The sequence below is a fragment of the Doryrhamphus excisus genome, chromosome 8 (genome assembly GCF_030265055.1).
Source record: "Doryrhamphus excisus isolate RoL2022-K1 chromosome 8, RoL_Dexc_1.0, whole genome shotgun sequence".
NCBI classification, from domain to species: Eukaryota; Metazoa; Chordata; class Actinopteri; order Syngnathiformes; family Syngnathidae; genus Doryrhamphus; species Doryrhamphus excisus.
Genome location: NC_080473.1, coordinates 4,116,270 through 4,138,051, shown reverse-complemented (window position 1 = coordinate 4,138,051; position 21,782 = coordinate 4,116,270). Strand labels below are relative to the sequence as shown.

Below are 21,782 nucleotides of genomic sequence, written 5' to 3'. Positions count from 1 at the left end.
TAATTAGTGCCAGCTCAATAATCACTGACATTAACAGTTGTGGCTGTAGGCAACCTTCTGATTATCTCGACAATAGCAATATGACAGTACTTGCAGCTCTATCTACCTGTGTTACACTTGCCGCACTGTTCTTTATAATGAACTCGTCAGTGGTATCGATGCTGGTTCATTACTGCAATTACAACATCGGTTTTGTTGCTCCTGTGTTGTGCAACACACACTCAAAAAGAGCTACCTCTCCATGTTCTCATGTACTCCAGATCATTGTTAAAGTTATTTATGTTAATTAATGTTAATTTCCTTTGTGGGTTGGGTAATATAATGCCATAGAGCATTTAAAATATAATGAAATATGATGAGGCTGCACAGCGGACTAGTGGTTAGCGCGCAGACCTCACAGCTAGGAGACCTGAGTTCAATTCCACCCTTGGCCATCTCTGTGTGGAGTTTGCATGTTCTCCCCGTGCATGCGTGGGTTTCCTCTCACATTCCAAAAACATGCTAGGTTAATTGGCAACTCCAAATTGTCCATAGGTATGAATGTGAGTGTGAATGGTTGTTTGTCTATATGTGCCCTGTGATTGGCTGGCGACCAGTCCAGGGTGTACCCCGCCTCTCGCCCGAAGACAGCTGGGATAGGCTCCAGCATCTCCCGCGACCCTCGTGAGGACAAGCAGTAGAAAATGAATGAATGACTGAAATATGATGATATCCTCCAGTGTACCACTCTAATTTCTGTCTGTGTTTATGCATCAGTTCCTGGAGACCACGTCCGAAATAGAGACAGAGGACGGCGTCATCAGCACGGCAAGCGTGGAAGTCATGTCTGACCTCACAGCCTTCTGCAACGCCTCCAACGAGTACGGCGCCGACGCCTTGGCCTTCAACATCAAAGCCAGTGAGTTCCCACTTGAGTTGGTGATGCATCAACCCCCTTCGTCAGCCCTGTCCGTTCTTTGTCATGTGTAGTTATTTATTGAGAGTCTTCACTGTGTGTCAGCTTTGTCGTCATCCTCGTCCTCTTGTGTGTTAACATGCGGTAACCCCCAACCCCTCCTTGTGTGCCTCTTACCTGTTTTCAGTTGTACACACCACAGCAACAGCCACCACCGCTCGCACAAGCACTATTTCCTCTAGCACAGGTAAGAAGACAGCCGGCTGTTCTGCGTTTGCCTGCCTGCTGAGAGGCAAAGTGCTGATCAGATGGCATGCTTTGTATTCACCATTAGTATTTCTGCAGGGGATGGCCATTCAATGTCATTTTCCTTTTTTTATATATTTTTTGCATGCATCTTACAGCATCTTGTAGCTGTCGTCTTCTTCTACTTTACATTGCAAACTAGTTGAAAGTCAGTCAACAGCGCCTCTGCTTGTTGCAGCCAAGTACTGCACACCAGCTTGCCTCAATTCTGTATAATCCATTCATTTTTGATGATGAATTGATTAATTATTATCTATTATTAATTATCTCTACTTCCCATACAGGTATGCATGTACAATTGCAACCTTTGCGTCATATTAGAATGTTATTCTTGAAAAATGTCCTTGTAAAAAAAATGACACCCTTTTTATATCTTATCCCAACTTTATATTGGTAAGATTCAGAGTTTATTCTTGGGAAATTACAACCTTTTATTGTCATATTGCAACCTTTTCGTGTAACATGATGACTTTATCTTCATAATATTGCAGTTTTTTTATATTTAAAAAAAATTTTAATAGAATTTTCTTTCAATAATAATATTGCAGTTTTATTCTGATAATATTTGTATTGTTCTTTTGTTGTTCTTTTGTAATATTGTAATTTTTCTCTCAAAAGATTCATACTTTATATTCAATATTAATGTATAATTTTCTCACAAATTATTATTATTATTTTTTTAATTGATTTTCTCGTAAAATGTCTCATTATGGCTTCATTCTGCTAAATTGTCACTTTTTCTTGTAATATTACAACCTTTATTCTCATAAACTTGTAATACCTATATATTTCTTCTTGCATTTTTATTTTATTTGACTTTGACTTTCATTTTTTTCTTATAAAATTCGGCTTATTCTGTATTTATGTATTTTGAATTTTTTGTAATATAATTTGTTGACTTTTTCTCATAATACTCGCATTCCAATATTATTATCCTAAGCTTGCAACTTTTTCCTATTCTTTTTTCAGTTATTTTTGCATGCATCAATTTTGCAATCGCTGAATAAACAGCGCCTCTTGTGGTGGCAGCCAAGTAGTGCACACAATTTATGAATGAATGATATTGTTTCTGTTTGTGGTGTACCTAAATACAAAATAGTTATGCATGGGTCTGCATGCTCCAGATGAATAGTATAAATATAAATATTATAAATACAGTATATGGCATGATGGCATGCAGATGGAGGCTGTAGTTAAGAGTACATATGCCTCAGTGTGACTGTAAGGCAGCAGCTGATGAGTAAATGCACTCATTCACATCTCCTGACTCCCATTAGGGGACGTTTCTCCTGCTTCCTCCCTCTCTCTGTCCTGTCATTTGTCAGACCAAAACATTTCTCAGAGGAAAAGTGTTCCGGGTTGCTGTTTCTTGCCAAGTGTCAGTGTAAAGAGATTCCACAGGGCTGCTGTGGAAACCGACTGAGTGCAGTCAAACTATCACTACATACTGTCTTGTATTGTTTGTGTATGTGTGTTATTTAATCACACCCCCCCTCTTTTTGCCTCACACTGATAACCATGCTCATGTGGTTTCTCCCAGTCCAAACAGAAACCGCTATCCCACCAAAGAGAATCAGGAAAGGTTTGTAAAGAGTCCACTTCCCGCTCTCACTCTCTCTTTGTCGCTCTCTCCTGATGAATGACCAGCACCATTCCCATCACCCTCTCCAGTGCATGCATAGAAGCACATACACCTCTTCTACATTTTTGGAATGTTTCCTTTACTCTAGGTAGCCAGGTTGCACTCTATTTAGCTAGACAACAATTTTAGCTGCACACTGTGGCATGCTACACGGTCATCTTCCTCAATGGGTTATACTCACCCTGAGCTTCTTGTGCATGTTTCTCCACCAGAGGGCAGCGGTGTCATCATTGCGGTCATCATCATCTGCATCCTGCTTCTGGCCATCTTGGGTAGCGTGCTCTACTTCCTCTACAAAAAAGGAAAGATCTGCGGACGCTCTGGGAAGCAAGACCTGTAAGTGGACATGGAAGAGGTTGTTTTCAATGTCTGGAGGGGAGACAGCTTGATTTTTATTGGTCCGTGGCTTATTCTACATGTATAAACATAAATGGTATCGCAATATTATGGAGAAGGAATGTCTTGGTAGTTAATACATCATACTAATAATGATTGTGTTTTGTAGCACTAAAGAGAAATCCAGCAAAGACAACATCGTTGTTGAAATGAAGAGCGACAACACGGAGGAGGCCATCCTCCTCGGGGTCAACGGAGAGAAGCAACCTCCCAGCACCCAGGTAGGTGACAGCCACTGTGTGTGACGTACGACCGCTCCAATGTGTGCCGTGTTTACTTCCTTACTTCTGTGTTTGTCCCTGAAGTAAACAACGGTGAGAAGAAGCTGACGCCACTTCAGAGTCCTGCCCACGGCTCCTCCAAGCCAAAGAAAAGCTGTCTGACACCCAAATATTGGACAATATTACAAAACCGTTTGGCTGTATGTTGCTGATAAATCTGCCGAGCAAGGACTATTTTTTTTTAACGGCCGAACAATCACTGTAGAGCATCGTGAACAAGCTCTTCCTCTAGTGTACATACAACACAATACATCCGTGTATATATTTCCTTATTTAAAGTGTGTTGCCACTCGATTTTTGAAGAGCAAAGAGAGTTGAAGGTAGTTTTTTTTCCAGTGGCGTCACTCGGTTCTGAGGACAAGGGGGGCTTAGCCCCCTGGAGATGCACAGGATATGAATGAATGTAGTAGACATTCAAAAAAATCCCAAAAAACAAATAAGGAACAAGAACCGGGATATAACTTTCCTACTTTGGGACAGATTTAGTAGAGATACTGTTGTAAAATTGTTTAATTTACACAAGTACACACAATCTCCACTGCAAAACCAGTGGGCAGTGATCAATTATATAACAATCATTATTATATTATTAATTAGCCTATTATTATTACTGTCATCATTGTTTTTTTTCTGATTATTACTACTACTTTAGTAGTAAAGTAGTAGTAATAGGCTAGTATTAGCCTGCTTTTTGGCTTGCTGATTATATGAAATTTGTTTGAGATTTTTTTTTTGTAAAAAAAATTTTTTAAATCAATAAAAAATATCAAATTATTTAGGGGGACTTAAGAACATTTTCGGGGGGCCCCTAACATTTTAGCCCCCCTAAAATAGGCCTAATGACGCCACTGGTTTTTGCTCAAAGTCTGTACACTGAAATCTCTGTGTATATGTTATTTTGTTATGTTATTATGCAACCACCTTCTTCCCTCTCTGCGGCTAACACGAGCACACTAGAATTGTCCCCCTCCACTGTATGTTAAAGGATATATTTTTGGAAAAAAAAAAACAATGATAAATTGTGGAGATTACATCTTGAGCTCGATATTGCATGTGTGCATTGATGCGTTCCGTATATTACACCCCATTTTTGTTAAGACATGAAGCACCACCGACATGTATGTGTTCACTGCACTGATTTCTTTGTGCTCGTCTCTAATGTGAAACTTTATTGTGTGACGCGACTGCAGTCAGAAACCCTCCGAGCGAGGCTTGTATTTAAAGATACTACAGTGCTTATTAATGTGAGACAAGCCATGGTGACGCAGCATCACCCGCTAGCCTTACACACACACACGGTGTCTCATGAAGTGTCAGAGCCACATTGACAAGAAATAAACACTAAAATGTTATGAGAATGAAGCGGTTATGCTACAATATAAACCTGTAAATTTTGGATCAAAAATAGTCATTATTTTAACAAATGAAGGTCAAAATTCCCATTGGGACAACAGCATCCCACATATGACAACCCACATATTCATTAGTTCAGTGGTTCCCAAACTGTTTACATTGACCATAATTCATTGGTTCATTCATTTTATGACCAGTCCAGGGTCCAGCTGGGATAGGCTCCAGTATACCCGCAACCCCAGTGAGGATAAGCGGTATAGAAAATGGATGGCATTCATTTAAAGTTTGACATGAGCACTGATAAATAAATAAATTATCATCCTCCATATCTTTTATTCCACTCTGATGTTGGCATCCTTCCATTCAAATCCATTTCATTTGAATGGACTTCATTTGAGCATCACTTTTTTTGTCCACTCAGGATGGCTCTGGTTTAAGTCTGCACGTGCATGTGTGGGTGTGTTTACTGTGATTTAAGTGTCCCTGAATGCAGCGGCAACTTGTGTCCCAGGACTATTGTGATGCACCTGAATGCACCATTTTAGAAAAAGCTGGAGCAGCACTGACAGCTGTTTGCCATTTTTGATCCTGCCGGTTGAGTATGAAGTGCCCAAGTGCCCAGACTGGAATCTTTCCATGGTGTCCTAACTCTAAAGAACCACTACCACTACTCTTAATTGCATCCAAAATACAAAAATACATACAACCAACAATAAAGGTTATATAAATTAATTTAATAAATTTAAATTGTAATGATATAAATTAGGTTCTATTATACAATTTTTGTTGACATTAATCTTATTTTTTTTGCACAGTAACGTGCAGAATCATGAAAATTATACTGAAGTCTAACTTGATGACATCCTCAACCATCTTTATTTTCAGGCATTTATAATTATCTGCATTTTTTTCTGTAATATTATGACTTCATTTTGTTCAAATTAGGACTTGCTAATATATTATATAATATTATAATAATATATTATATAGCAAGTTTTATATTAGCAAGCATTAAGTTGAATACAACTTAATGCTAATATTAAAATCTTATTCTTGCCAAAGTATGCCTTTTTTCCAGAATATTCTGACTTTGCTCTCTTTAAAAAGAAAATTTTATATTATTGATGATTTTAGGACGAAACAATGACTTTCCCCCCCTAAGGTTACCACTTAATTCTCAAAAGAAAAATTAAAAATTTTGACTCCTCGTAAAATGAACACTTTATTCTAATATTTTTTTATTCCAGTAAAAATTATGACCTTTTCTTGTGACATTACAAAACTGACATTTTGCTGATTTTTTTTCTCAGAATTATTTTCCTTAAAATAGGACATTTTTCTTGTTTGTCATTGTCTGTCTTATTGCAAAAATAATATTTATTGCAATTCTCCAATTTTCCTCTTGGAAAATTGAATATTTTTCCTCATAATTTTTGTTACATGCCAATCTTTTGTCACAAAAATCAGAATATTCCAAAAATTTATAAATCTTCCTCAAAATATTTTGAGTCTATTCTTGCAAAATTATTAATTTTTGGTAATATTACCTTTTTATTTTTGCAAAACTATGACTTTCTCTCATAATATTACAAATTTATTCTCTCAAAATTACATTTTCTTTGGACTTTTATTCTCATAAGTGTATGACCTTTTCTTGTAAGATTACAATTTGGATTTTTTTATAGGTCATAATATCATGACTTTATTCTTGGAAAAGTTGATTTCTCTTGTAATAATGACATTTCTAATCTCATAGTTAGGGCCTATTATTTAGGGATTTTTCTCTTCAATGTGGCCCGGGAAGAAGACATAGACATGGTGAATGGACTACTGAGAGAAATACAATGCCACTTGTGCACATACATAAATACAAGGGCTAAATGATCAAATAAAAAATGAACATTGGCAATTCATCGGCTAAAAAGATCTATTTGATGATGTGATTTTGCTGCGGATTAAAGAAACATACAGTATGTGGAAATGTGTTGTGCCTAAACGGTGCATTGTGACATTTTAAGAGTGTCAGTAAAATTATTTTTATAATATTACCTCTTGATCAACGGTATTATTTTTGTTAGTGTTAATTCTGTTTTTCTTTTAAACTTTAATTATTTTCCCCTCAAATTCCTGGAAATGTAAAATGCAACGTGATGCCTTGTTTTGTTTTGAAATTCTGCCGAATAAAAAGCAATTTTTAAAAAGGGAGCCTACGTTCTTCTCGATCGTTACATCGATGTCCTGGGGAAAAAAGGACCATGAACACTATTGTTTTGTTGGCTTTCTGTTAGGATATCAATTAATATTATCTAATTAGTGCCTTAGATTAGAAATGATCAATTGTGGATTTTATCATAGCTAAAGTTAGCAGGTTTAAAATTTGCTTTATTTTTTGTCAAGCTGCTGCGTCGGAACGCCGCATGTCAATGACGTCACAACCAAGATGGCGTCGGTTCAGAAAACTAAGTGGCGTTGTGTCAAAACCAAGACTTCATCTCACTCCTTTATGACAATAAATTAAGTGCTTACTTTCGTTTTCTTATTTCAACCTTTTTTGTGTCATGAGCAATTTAATGTAACATCCTTGTTAGCTGTTTATAGCTTATTGCAACAGGAACAGAACCCGGAAGTCGGCTAAGCAGCAGAACACGTTCTTAGTTTTACATACATAAAACAATTCTAAATGCAAATTATGCATAAATGGATACATGTACATTTACGTGTACCTTTACCTTGATTGATGGCGTGATGATGTGTTGACAAAGACGCTATGTGGCAGAGGGGAGCAACACGGACACCACCTTCGTTTTGCCATAAATTATTTCAGAAGTGTTTCTCACCTCGAGTCTCTGCTTTTATTTTGGTTCCGGCTGTTCGACCGATGTTTGTGTAAGATTACTCTTCCTCTTCGGAACCGCTGCATACAAATGTGTGAACATTAAACATTTGTCAAAAAACGAACCTCCACCATGTTGCCTGATGTTATTTTTCTGACAAAACTGCCACATGATGGCGCTGTTGTTAAAACCCCATAAATTGGATCAACTTAAATTGTCGCACACTTCAGTGTGTTCCATGAAACACAACAAAGTTTCAGCCAGAAAGCATGGCCGCCATCTTTGCACGGGCACAGGCAGCTCACCGACCAGGCATTTAGCTAATGATTCCAAATATATATAGTATGCTAGAAACACATTTTGAAAACAACCCAACGAGTATAATTTACAGTCATGGAAATAACAGACTGTCGATGTATAGTAAAATAATGACGAAAATAATGCAGGATACCATGTTCTATTTATTCAGTCAACACTTGCTTGGTGGGCAAAACATATTTTAGGCATAACACAAGTTACAGAAATAGTTAGCTTCTTCACACAATGACCTTTGGGAATGTGACCATTACACCATGTTAGCATGGAATAATTTCCATCCATGTTCTATGCCCCTTATCCTCACTAGCAAGTTATTTTTTTGCACACAATTTCTGGGATGCCGAGGGCCCCCAAAGGGGGTTTGCTACGTCATCGTTTCATGATTGCATCGTAAATGCCCATTGTTGTCATTTCTGTGCAACGTATGTATTAGCACTTATGGCACCCGGTCTCTCAGGGACCCCCTAGTGGGGGCACCCTAAAAGCTGGCGCCCCAGGCAGATGCCCGGTTTGCCTGTTGGCACACCCCGCCTCTACTCAATATGGTCATGGGTATGCTGGAGCCTATCCCAGGTGTCTTTGGGCGGGGTACACCTTGGACTGGTTGCCAGCCAATCACAGGGCACATATAGACAAACAACCATTCACACTCACATTCATACCTATGGACAATTTGGAGTGGCCAATTAACCTAGCATGTTTTTGGAATGTGGGAGGAAACCGGATCACCCGGAAAAACCCCACACATGCACGGGGAGAACATGCAAACTCCACACAGAGATGCCCGAGCGGAGATTCAAACCAAAGTGTTCCCAATCTCCTGACTGTGTGAAGTACAATCTAACCACTCAACCATCGTGCGGAATAATGGAATAATTTCCTATATTGGAACGAATAATGTGAGAATTCAAAATAAATTACGTGCATTTATCATACAGTAAGTAGCTCTACATATGTGACATATAGTAATTAATTTTCCTTGTTAGTGTCACGGGCGAGCTAGGAGCTTATCCCAGCCGACTTTTAGTTGAGGGGCGGTCACCAGTCCATCACAGAACAACCATTCACATCTATGGACAACATTTACAAGCATTTATAAAATCCTTTAAAAATAACATTTAAAAGTCATGTAAAAAATATATACAGCTAAATGCAGTTTGAACACTGCAGCACCTCCATTTAAATCCATTCAGCTAAATACTTAGCTACTAAATTGCTTCACCACATCTTCTGGTCAATCTCAAACCTTGACGTGAAATGTAAATATCATAATTGAATAAGTTTAATGCACATTTCTGTATGTTTGTTACAGAAAAAAAAAGACTGATTGAGATGTTCCATAATTGTCCGATAAAGAGGAACTAACTAAAATCACCAATAGAGATGAAGACACATGAAGCTGTCTTCCGGAGAGCTCCTTTCTCTCCCTGATAAGTTATTAAAGTGTACATGATGAAAAGTATACAAAAAATATTTATCTCCTATCTTCTTAGTTGTTCATGTCTGAAAGTGGGAAACAAAAACACATTTTCAGGCACTATTGACAATTGTAAGGTATGGTATCTGCATGCGGGTTGTTTAAAATGTCGCTCATCCCGAATGTGTTTCATAGTGTCCTGCTAAACCTTACCTTGTAGGATCTGATGGACCTCATTTGGTAAGTCGTCCAGCTCCTCCAAGCACTTCCGCAGCTGGAAGGCAGAGGCCTGCCCCGGCGCCCTCCTGCTCTTCCACTCCACCATCACCTTCATCTTCTGCATGGTCACGTCCTTCTCGGCCGCCTGGATATCATCCAGATCCCGGATGCTTAAGCCCAGATAGATGGCCACCTGTTTCCACTCCTTGCCCAGGCATTTGGCAACCTGCAGGAGCTGCTTCTCCGACATGTCCCGGCTATTCGGAACTTTCACAGGGTCTTGAAGAAAACACAGGGAATACACACAATTGCTTGTGTTTCTTTTGGCTCCATGGAGATGAAAAAAAGTTGCAATGTTGTGAGAAAACAAACTCATAATATTTAGGGAAAAAGTCATTTTGCAGATAGTGGTCATTATGTAAGCAGTCCTTTGTAATATTAGAAGGCATTTTTTTTTTTACTATTACAATAAAGTCATATATTACAAGATAAACAATACAGATAAAAGGAAAAAAAAGTCATAAAGTAATATTAGATGGCAAAGATGGTTAAAGTATTAGTAATATAACTAAATACAACTTTTACACAACTTTATATCACTTTTACATTGAATTGTAAATTTACAATATTTACAAAATTGTAAATTTACAAAATTACAATATTTAAAAATTCATAATTTTGCATGAAATATTTTGTAACATTAGAATGCAAAAAATACTACTTTAATATTTTGTAACATTAGATTGCAAAAAGAAAATATTACTTTTACAACAAAAGGTTCTATATCACAAGATAAAAATACATTATAAAAAAACAATTTAGCAGGAATAAAGATGGAATTTTGCTAGTAATACTTTGCAATATATTGCAAAATAAAAATGAAAATGTACTTTTGCAACAAACAAAGCACAGTATGATGAACAAATCTGAGTTTCGCAAGACTCATTGAGGGGACTAAAGTATCAATTTTATAAGACAAAAGTTGTCATATAGAAATAAAAACACAAAACACTGCCATAACCAGCGAACATAAAGTTGGATTACAAGAATCATAATTTTTCATGAAACAAAGTAAAAATTTTAGGAGAATGTTGATGTTTGCGTGGTAATGCTGACATTCACTTTAAAATTGCAAGTTTAAAAAAAAAAAAAAACCTACCTGATTCAACCTTTAATCTACGTTTTTTAAAGTCTGCTTCATCTTCTGAGAGGCTGTTGCTCCTTTGTCTGCCTAAAAGAAAAATAAACAGGGTGAGGTCAGATGGTGACGTCAGAAAACCTACTACCTTATGTCTGTTCTGAATCTATTTGTCTTTTATGACCAAAGATGACGGCGATGGAAGAGAACTCACAGTTTGTCCTTTTCTTTGGCTTTTTTTCAGGCTTACCCGTACCCATACAGTCGCCTAATGGGGCGGAGATGGACAAAAATTAACACATGAGAAATGACACATGACATTTAAACCATTCATTCATTCATTTTCTTTCCTCACTCGGGTCGCTGTATTCAGGTGAGAGGCAGGGTACACCCTGGACTGGTGGCCAGCCAATCACAGGGCACATAGACAAACAACCATTCACACTCACATTCATACCTATGGACAATTTGGAGTCGCCAATTAACCTAGCATGTTTTTGGAATGTGAGAAAACCTACGCATGCACGGGGAGAACATGCCAACTCCACACCAAAGGTGGAATTGAACTTGGGTCTCCTCGCTGTGAGGTCTGCGCGCTAACCACTCACCACTGTGCAGCCCCAGTGCAAATAACTCACATTCATACCTATGGGCAATTTGGAGTCGCCAATTAACCTAGCATGTTTTTGGAATGTGGGAGGAAATGGGTACTCCCACGCACGGGGAAAACATGCAAACTCCACACAGAGATGCCCGAGTGGAGAATCGAACCGACATTTAAACCAATCAAAAATCATTGTATTAAGCGGAAATAAAATGTCAACACTCATGCTTCATTGCATAGCCACTTGCTGCTAGGCAGAGTTGACAAAACTAAAACATATAAGCCCTATAAGACAGTATCTAATGGCGGGGCGCGCCACCGGAGGTGTCAGGGGGTACTTTCATTATCAGACACAAAACATTACCATGCACTAAATCAGTTGGTCTGCTAGCTATTTTAACAACATTCATCTGCAGGATGACAACAAATGGTACACGTCTTACCTTCTCGGATAGTGGTTGACCACACTGTCTCGTCCGTGTCACTCTTAATAAGCGAAAACTCGAAAGGCGGAGGATGTTCGAAGAAAACCTCAAAAAAGCCCTTCATCTTGGTAATTGCCAGGGTGAAGTTCAGAACCTGCTCAAAGACAGGAAGTCTGTTACGTTAAATGCTTCATTTAAAGAGTCACTGACATGATTTACCAGCTTTGCTTAAATGTTATATATTATTTGTAATTATATTCTACAATGTTTTTTTTTTTTTAAGTGAATGGTAAATTTGCAAAAATTTCACAGGCGTGGGTGGAATAAATTAAAAAAGACGGTTTTGGCAGGAAGCACAAATCCAAGAAAATACAACTGAAATAGGTGCAGATTCCGGAAGATCTAGAAAGTTTTCTGTGCAGTCTATTGTGTGTAGCTGCTCTATAGGAGTCCACGACTCAATACAAAGGGTCAAAAATTATCATAATGCGTCCCCTTTAATGCTTAAGCCCATGTTTTGCTCTTTAGTTCTTTAGTTCATCTCCAAATGTTTGGTCCTTCTTTTCTCCATGAAAACTATTGACACGTGGCTCAAATCTTTGCTATAAACATCGTCTGTCTCGTACACCGCTATGTTTCTGTAGCCGAGTGCTAGTACTTCAATCGCCGCCATGAACTATTAATGTAATTTATGTGAATTTTCTTTGACAAAAAGAACAATGTAGAATATAATTACAAATAATATATCACATATTAAGACAAAGTAGATAAATCATGTCAGTGGCCATTTAATCCCTCATTTCAAATAACAACAGTCTCCTATAGTCGCTGTTTACGTTGGATATAAAGAGGAGTGTACAACGGCATGCACATAAAAACCAACCTGAGGTTCGATGGCACCCTCTGGCTTACTGAGGAGGCGATATGTTCCCTCGTTCAGCGTACACGTGGGAGGTTTTTCTATCTGAATGTAACGTTTTGTGTATTTTCCCACCTGCTTGCGTATGTCCTAGGTGAGGAAAAACAACGATGTGACCACCCACACCTTGACACAGCCATCACAGTTTTAATTTGTCTTCACCAACCTTGATTTCAGAGCTGTTGGTGGCCAAGTAGATGTGGAAGTTGTATTTCTCGTCGTCATTCGCCAACTGTCTGTAGACCAGAACCACCCCGTGGTGATCCGTGGGCCGGGTCGTCTTGACCATGGGCCCGACTGGCGACAGAGACGTCACGTGCCACTTAATGTGGCTGCCTGAGTGATCCGCTGCTGGTTCCATGAACGGACGCATGTTCTTTATGTGCAGCATGCCGAACGTCATCTCATTTTCTGCATCTTTGTGCGACAAGTCATCCAAGTAAGGCATCAGAAATACATCAAATAGAGTGATACCACTGTACTTACTGTGTATTCACACAACAGGGTGTATTTCCTGTCTGTGTATCAATTAAATGATGCTTTCTATTATAACAAATGTGGTGGCTTTCAAGTAGAGGAGAAACAGCCAACCCAAAAGTAGCAGCTCATTATCAAATAATGATATGTATGTCAAAACAACTTGCCAGTATTAATTAGTAGCAGATTGCTAGCAGATACTGCTCAAAGACAGGAAGTCTGTTACGTTAAATGCTTCATTTAAAGAGTCACTGACAGGATTTACCGGCTTTGCTTAAATGTTATATATTATTTGTAATTATATTCTGCATTGTTTTTTTTTTTAAGTGAATGGTAAATTTGCAAAAATTCCACAGGCGTGGGTGGAATAAATTAAAAAAAGACCATTTTGGCAGGAAGCACACATCCAAGAAAATACAGCTGGTGCCGATTCTGGAAGATCTAGAAAGTTTTCTGTGCAGTCCATTGTGTGTAGCTGCTCTATAGGAGTCCACGACTCAATACAAAGGGTCAAAAATTATCATAATGTGTCCCCTTTAATGCTTAAGCCCATGTTTTGCAAGTTCTTTAGTTCATCTCCAAATGTTACGTCCTTCTTTTCTCCATGAAAACTATTGACACATGGCTCAAATCTTTGCTATAAACATCGTCTGTCTCGTACACCTCTATGTTTCTGTAGCCGAGTGCTAGTACTTCAATCGCCGCCATGAACTATTAATGTAATTAATTAGTATTAATTAGTAGCAGATTGCTAGCAGATACAGTACGCAAGTAAACTGCCTGAAAGAAGGTGTATACTCACCGGCCAGGCAGACAGAGTGAGGGAACTGGATGGACTTCAGGATGGACGCATCCTTGTCCGTCTTCACGTCAAAGATGGGTCCAGCGAACTTCCAGGACTCCTTGAGGAGCGAGCAATACTTAGACCAGGACACCATGGAGTACCGCACGAGAACTCGATCAGCTGCTTCAAACACCAGCCTGGTGACTGAGCACTCGTATGTGCCTTCTCCTTCCAGCTGCAGTCTGACACACACACACACACACACACACACTCTCTGAGTATGATGGTGCACAAGTAAGTGAGCACATAATTGCAGAAAAGCCCAACTTACTGATATTGTCCCTTGATTATTTTGGGTGTGACAAGCTCTTTGCCGTGAGTCTGTCCAAAACACACGCACACACACATTAATAAGTACAAATGTATAAAATACAGTATTAGCGATGCTCTGATCCATTGGCCACTAATCAGTATCGGACGATTTTGGTGAGATATCGTGTGGTTGGTACTACTGCAACCTATAGAGAACCCTGTGTGTTAATTCAATGCAGAAGAGCAAACACGAGGCCGAGTAAGGTGAGGCTCATCAGTCCATCAGCAGCTAAGGTAGTCATCACTCGTCCATGTGTGTGTGAAAGTCAGACGGCCCGTAAAATGGTAATGGTAATGGTTTTATTTCATTTGAACATGCATCAGATTACAATTGAGTGCATCACATAATCAGTTCACAGTTCCACATGTCCAAAAGGAGTAGGAAGAAGCAAAGCTTATTAAATCCTACCTCTCCATCTGGTACTTTTACAATCTGTAACTGTTACATTTGTTCACTTCCTGCCTTTCTAATATAATTTAAGTTTGAATGAATGAATGAAAATAAAGTTTAAAAAAAATTATTTTCATTCATTCATTCATTTTCTTTTGCTTATCCTCACGAGGGTGGCGGGGGTGCTGGAGCCAATCCCAGCTGTCTTCGGGCGAGAGGCGGGGTACACCCTGAACTGGTGGCCAGCCAATCACAGGGCACATATAGACAAACAACCATTCACACTCACATTCATACCTATGGACAATTTGGAGTTGCCAATTAACCTAGCATGTTTTTGGAATGTGGGAGGAAACCGGAGTACCCGGAGAAAACCCATGCATGCACATGAGAAGAACATGCAAACTCCACACAGAGATGGCCGAGGGTGGGATTGAACTCGGGTCTCCTAGCTGTGAGGTCTGCGCACTAGAGAACAAATTTTGCTTTGTTCAATATTGAAATGTTACAAATGTTAACAAAATAAAATAATATATAATAAAATAGTAAAATTAATCGGCCTCTCTCTCAGTGGTGGAAGACAGCCGGTTCCGCCTACTGCTCGCTATCTGGACGTATGTTTTTGTCTAAATGAAAGTGATTTTTTTTCCAGATCATAGCCATATTGAAAAAATTATAAACTAAAAATGTATTGTGAAGCCATGTGATGGATGATTGGTATCTGAATCGGGAGCATAAAACCCTCATCAAAGCATCCCAATAAAAAATTATTATACTTCTGATAATTATCACTTATGACATCCTCCATGACACTGGCAGATTTCGTTCAAATATACTAATAATGACTATAATAAAATGACTATTTTTGAATATTTTGTTTGCCTGGTGTCAAGCTTACAAGTGTAACATTTATGCATTTCCCGTCCATTCTTTCTTCAAATCAGGACCCAAACAAGTAAACCCATGCAGATTAAAAGTGAGCAACATTCACAGCGTGTTGCTTGATGGAGGTTAAAAAAATATGAATTATGATGCAGCTTACCTGTTGTATGTCTTTGCATTTTTCACAATTGAAGTGGATGTACTTCTCTGCTGTTGGGGTCAATGACAACAGATATCAAACATTAATGTTGTTCTTCATCGACATTCCTGTAGATTACCTTTGCAAGTTAAGACCTCTGGAGCAGAGACGCCGGCCTCTGAAAGTCAAAAATGATTGACAGATATAAAAGAGCTGTATACCAATAATGATTGTGTAATGTGTGTTAAGTAAATACCATTTATCTATCATAAGTTATATATTTGCACAAAGAGTAAAGCAGACTTTTTGTTGTGTACGACCTCACCATTTTGAGACTCGCCAGCTTCTTTGTTGCCTGCATAGAATGATCTCACTTCATCAATCAACACCTTTGAGTCATTTTCTGGAAATAACGCACCAATCTCTTTCTACTTACCTTCTTCTTCTGATTCATCCTTTGTATTCGTATCGCCACCTGGTGGTTATTCAAAATTACAGTGACTGTAGCAGTATAATTAATACTATAACAATACTATCCAACAGTGCATTCCTGTACATTTGTGCTACCACAGACTTTTGGTCAAAAATATTTTAAAAAGTAATAATAATAATTTAATAATATATGCAATAGCTGCACGGTGAACGAGTGGTTAGCGTGCACGCCACACAGCTAGGAGACCCGAGTTGGATTCCACCCTGGCCATCTGTGTGGAGTATGCATGCTCTCCCCGTGCATGCGTGGGTTTTCTCCGGGTACTCCGGTTTCCTCCCACATTCCAAAAACATGCTAGGTTAATTAGCGACTCCAAATTGTCCATAGGTATGAATGTGAGTGTGAATGGTTGTTTGTCTATATGCGCCCTGTGATATGTGCCGCACTGTGGGTCAGGTTTGCCCTTTTTGCATAGCATTCTTTTGTAAATATCGGCAGTAATGTAATGCACCATGTGAAAATAACAACCTCTTCCTTTATAATTGGTGCCTCTCACCTTTGTCATCTTTCTCTTCATCCTCATCTTCTTCAGAACTCTCCTCGGTGGATGTCCCGGTGGCCTCTGTTTCAAAGGAGGAAAGCCAGGATTATTTATGGTCTAGTTAGGTTTAGTTTGAACATACACAGCACGTTTACACCAGCACATTTTGTATCATGTGTTTTGATAGAAGTCACACATGGCGATCGTGTTTTGATCTTACAAATAATGCACGCAGGAACGTCACTAGGTTCTGAGGATTATTCATTATTATATTATTAATTAGCCTATTATTACTATCATCATTATTCTTCTTCTGATTATTACTACTACTACTACTAGTAGTAGTAGTAGGCTAGTATTAGCCTGCTTATTAGCCTTTTGCCCTATCATATGAAATTTTTCAGACATTTTTTTTGTAAAAAAGCCCCCCTAAAATGGGCCTAATGACGCCACTGGATGCATGTTTGATGAAATCTAGAATTACAACAGCTTCTGCTTAGAAATTAACACACCAGCGTCTGTTAAACTCCAATGGGAAACGCAGACACACATCACAAGCGAGTGACGGTGGCAACACAGTGGTAGGTTGGATTGCAAGGTTTATATTGTGTGTGGTTCCAATCTTGCCTCATGCACTGCCAGTAGCAGATGGGGGTGCCATAACTCCCAGTATGACAAGTCTTATGACTGTCCTCTTCCCGCAATGCAGCTTTTCTCAAAATGAGATACTATATTGTTATTTTTCAATCTTGCAAGATCTCGCCACAAAGTAATCACTGATAGTTTTGCAGTGCAGGATAAAAAAAAAAGTAAAAGTGACACACACACGGAAGATAAAACACATGTTTACCTGAGTTGCTGTTGTCGCTTTCTGTGACATTATCTGTAACAAATTAAGAGGTTAGTAGTCCATCTTGTTGTTCCTAGACATACCCATACAACTACTGGGGATGTGAAATCAAGAAGGCGTGAGGGAAAGTATGAATGAGTAAATATTTACCTTTGTTTCCAGGAGAAGGGACCTCTTTTTCTCTGTGAGACAGGAGAGACAGGATGATACCACTACTACAAACGAGCACACTTCTCAACACATTAAAGGACATCATTTTGACACGACTATTAAGTAAGAATAAGCAGAGCTCACAATGATCAATACATAAACCGCACATATACACTCACAACATTATACTTTATCCTGCAATGTGATAGAATGTTAAAACATTGAGCCCTGGTAAAAGGGTGATTTCCAAGAGAACTGGAGAAACTCGTTATGACTCGTTTGCCGATTAAGACGCATGTATATGTCAGATTCCATCCAGTTTCCAAACTTTTTTTTAAATGTCACAAACAAGACAGACCCGCATTTGACTGTTTTGAGATGGGGGGTGTCACGTGTCATTATATTTTACAAAGTACACAATTTGTTTTATTGATGTTTTTTTATTAACATTAAGAATTTTCTTCATGTTCAGCTATCCTTGAACGCACCACTGTTACGTGCTACGAATACTTCATACACTTCATATTGTATGGCGCAGGTGTACATTAAGTCAAACGTAGCCTCAAGGGTCGACGCCATGACACAACAATAGCCCTTTAGCACACTCACACAACCAGCCACATGATTAGTTATGCTATGCATGCTGCTAAGCAGCACAATCTCAATGTTTACAACACGTCAGCCACTGTAGATTTTTTTTAAGTGTACACGTTATTTCTGCGCTTCAACAAATTAACAAGACTTACCCGTCCTCTGGGTGACAAGCCACTGTTAAACTCGACATCTTCGCCACCATCCTCCTTGAGTTATTACTACATGAATAAGAAGGATCACGCCCAGTGCCTGGAATTCTTTTGTTTTCTGTGCTTCCGGACAACAACAGTAACGTCTTAAAGATAGCCCATGGCAAAACTCTGAAGTGTTTTTTAGCAGACAACACGCGAAATGAAAGAGAGGAACGTGTCACTTTTGTAAATAGTTTGTCACAGTGATCAGTGTGTTTTTTACTTGATCTACAATCCAAGTGGATTACGGTGTCATTCATAATGGCGCCGTTGAGATCTGTGCAACGCAGCTAGCACGCAGCTCATGGAGGCTTGTGAGTGTGCGCAGTAAAAAGTGCGCGAGTTCGGTTTTTGATATGTTGAAACATATACAGGATTTTATTTCTGTTTTGTTCGGATAGATCTTCTCATGGTGGGAAGATAATCCGCTTTACATTTCTAGTCCGTTTATTTACTGTATTGACGGCGTTTCAGTTCGCGCAATGCGACACTTAGTATTTTGAGCGCATGTACAGTGGGACGCCAGTACCCGGATGTTACCCTCATCAGCACGCCCCAGGTCAGGCTGCAGTATATGATAAACACCAGTAGATGTCACCCTAGTGACAGAAAACCTTATTTCAGACGTTACAGCACAAAAACAAGCTATTAATTAAATACCAGTAAATACAATTAGAATGTGTGCACAACAAATGTATTTTCATTATATTTATAAGCTAAGTTGTAAAGTACTTATAATATTTTTATAGCTGTATTGGGGGGGGGTCATCATTGCCTCAATACAATACACTACAGTTCAACTGCATGTTTTGGGAGTGGCCAACATAAGGCACACATGTGCAATAATAATGTTGAGTTAGAATCCTGATATGCTACACCTGAATACTCAATAACACATGTTCAGACAATTTTGTGATCAATGTTTGAGAGGCCTTTTGTGTATATAAATCTTTTACAGGTCAGCAAAAACGAGGTTTGCATTTATATTTAATACACAAGTTTTGTTCAGTATTTGAGTAATCTAATGACCTAACCACTCATTTGTTGCAATGGCTGCTATAAAAACTTATGCTCTTATCTTGTTTACTTACTTAAATAAGTGACAAGGATTAAATTTATTTCAAAATGTGTTAGTGGACAAAAGAGTGCGATAAATAAATTCTTCATTCACCCTTCATTTGCATCTTTCTCCCACATGAAATACAAAAAGTTTCAACCGATGGAAAACTCACAAGACACATCACCAGGAAGAGAATCGACACTCTTTCTGGCCGCAAAGTTCTTCAGAAAAAAATGGTGGATGATTCAACGCTTCAATTCTTGTCAATGAGATGAGGCTGGGAGAGTTTTTGGATCTGCAGCTCCTCTATTAGCTTTTCCGCGCAGGCCTTGAACAACGGCGCAGGGGGCTAACAAGAACAGGACATAAAGCTTGTTAGCACGTTATAGTTAAAATAAAGATGATTGGCCCATATCGGCAATTAGCAGATGTAAATTGAAAAAGTATCCCTGGGTAATTTAGCATTTAATCACATTAACATAGGGATGCAAATTGTAACTGGAAATGTATCACATGTGAAAAAGTTTTAAGATGAAAAAACAAATTATTTAACAGTATTTGTTCATAATCAAGCAATTACGGCAATTACAACTATACCTCTCATGGAAAGTTTTGCCTTTGCAACCTATGGTGTAATATCAAATGTTTCAATAAAGTGGAAATTCATCACAAACAACATGACATGATGATGTCACAGATGATAAAAGGGGAGTATTACCTTGTCCTCCAGCTGCCTCTGCTTCTCCACAGCTTCCTCCAGAGTGAGGCCCACCCACTCGGCTTCCTCCTCTGGGATCTCAAACTGCTGCTCGGCATGGAAACAAAAAAAATTGTAGACATGTGTCACTGGCCAATCTACTGGCAGAACATCGTGTGCGCTCATACCCTGAATTTGTTGTAGACCTTCTCTCTCTTCGTGGGCTCATCCGGATACAGTTGCGTGTCTTTGCGAGCCAGGCGAAGCAACATTGCTCTCTTCAGGTCCATTCCCAGTTTGGAGCAGAGATCTTCCTTTGGCGTCTAACAACAAAGAGACGACAACTGGCATCATGCTGGTCCTTCTTGGCTGCATATACACAGCCTTGGCCTTCACTTACTTTGAGAATATAGAAGTCAAAGCCAAAGGCTGCGTCAATGAGATTCAGAGTGCGAGGCGTGACTGTGATGGTGAACTTGTGGTCCAGGATCTCACTGTAAAGCTCCCTCTGCAAGAGCTGTGGTTTCCATGTCTTCTTCAAACGGTTGGACATCTACACACAAATATTAACATTTTAAAACTTAAAAAAACACAGAAATAAATCCACATGCACACTCACTTTGTCATTGTTGGCGTATCTGTACCCTGTTACCCAACCCTCTCCCCCCCACAGGCCGTTCTGCGATTGAGGAGGGTAGTATATAGGTATTGGGACATCTTGCACTCGTTCCTTCTGCCCGGTCTTTGGGCTGAGATGGTACTTGACCCCCAAAGGCCTCCAGTGGACCGGAGTGGGCTCTTTCTGCTCCAGGGACTTCAGGTAGTGTTTGGGGAGACGGGCGTAGATCCCCTCTTTTAGTTTCAGGGCATTCCAGATTTTGGGGGGGTATTTATGGAGAGGCATATTGGATCTGAAAGAGAGGATGATGACAATGATTATGTTACATTGAGCCCACTGGAAGAAAAAAAACAAGCTCATCGTTCACCCAGCAGAACAATAATTATGTAGATTGTCCATTATGTTAACACAAAAACTAAATGCAACTAACATTGTATACAAGTTGCTAAAGTAACGCACATCTCAGGATGCTAATCGTACAAGGTCTGCTACCAGACTACTTTTGACAATTCAAGAAACTCAATCATTAGGGCTATTTTGATAGTTATGAAAATTAGTGTATCTTACCTCGTAAATAAATAAACTCAATGAAATCCTCAGAAAAACAATCGCCAAACGTGCAAGGACATCGTAATGCCTTGTAGCGTTTAACACATTTCCGCAGTGTTCGGCACACCTCCTACTAACGAGTATTATGATTGGACAGAAGGACACACTATTACCGTTGATGATTGGCTAACATGTCATACATTCTTGTTCCGGTACGACGGAAGTCACTTTAAAGCAATACAGCGCTCCAAACAATGATAAAAGGTTTTCAGACATTCCACACGAACGAATGTGAATCATGTGTCC

General features: G+C 39.0%; 3 protein-coding genes across 5 annotated transcripts in view; 1 reads left to right on the top strand and 2 right to left on the bottom strand.

Moving 5' to 3' along the window:
* Positions 1-7,183, top strand: part of mcamb (melanoma cell adhesion molecule b) — a 40,465-nt gene extending 33,282 nt beyond the window's left edge. The window contains exons 12-17 of one of the 3 annotated variants that reach the window (XM_058079897.1): positions 757-898; positions 1,083-1,142; positions 2,742-2,783; positions 3,056-3,179; positions 3,349-3,460; positions 3,545-7,181. In XM_058079897.1, the coding sequence (XP_057935880.1) occupies positions 757-898; positions 1,083-1,142; positions 2,742-2,783; positions 3,056-3,179; positions 3,349-3,460; positions 3,545-3,547 (483 nt within the window). In that variant the 3' untranslated portion in view covers positions 3,548-7,181. Of the gene's footprint in view, positions 1-756; positions 899-1,082; positions 1,143-2,741; positions 2,784-3,055; positions 3,180-3,348; positions 3,461-3,544 lie in introns of all 3 variants that reach the window. The other 2 variants (XM_058079899.1, XM_058079898.1) reach the window with 2 other exon arrangements.
* Positions 7,184-8,137: 954 nt separating this feature from the next.
* Positions 8,138-18,811, bottom strand: si:dkeyp-97b10.3 (uncharacterized). Its single transcript, XM_058080770.1, has 17 exons — positions 18,513-18,811; positions 17,767-17,798; positions 17,617-17,649; positions 16,782-16,847; positions 16,229-16,267; positions 16,118-16,147; positions 15,932-15,970; positions 15,814-15,863; positions 14,340-14,389; positions 14,027-14,250; positions 12,914-13,164; positions 12,712-12,837; positions 11,847-11,982; positions 11,014-11,067; positions 10,821-10,892; positions 9,656-9,940; positions 8,138-9,528 (listed from the first exon to the last, which is right to left on the bottom strand). The coding sequence occupies exons 1-17, from the start codon at positions 18,809-18,811 to the stop codon at positions 9,515-9,517; spliced, it is 1,800 nt and encodes a 599-aa protein (XP_057936753.1). The 3' UTR covers positions 8,138-9,514.
* Positions 18,513-21,660, bottom strand: mrpl28 (mitochondrial ribosomal protein L28). The gene is made up of 6 exons (XM_058080771.1): positions 21,495-21,660; positions 20,928-21,219; positions 20,709-20,861; positions 20,497-20,631; positions 20,330-20,416; positions 18,513-19,960 (listed from the first exon to the last, which is right to left on the bottom strand). The coding sequence occupies exons 2-6, from the start codon at positions 21,210-21,212 to the stop codon at positions 19,865-19,867; spliced, it is 756 nt and encodes a 251-aa protein (XP_057936754.1). The 5' UTR covers positions 21,213-21,219; positions 21,495-21,660; the 3' UTR covers positions 18,513-19,864.
* Positions 21,661-21,782: the final 122 nt, after the last annotated feature.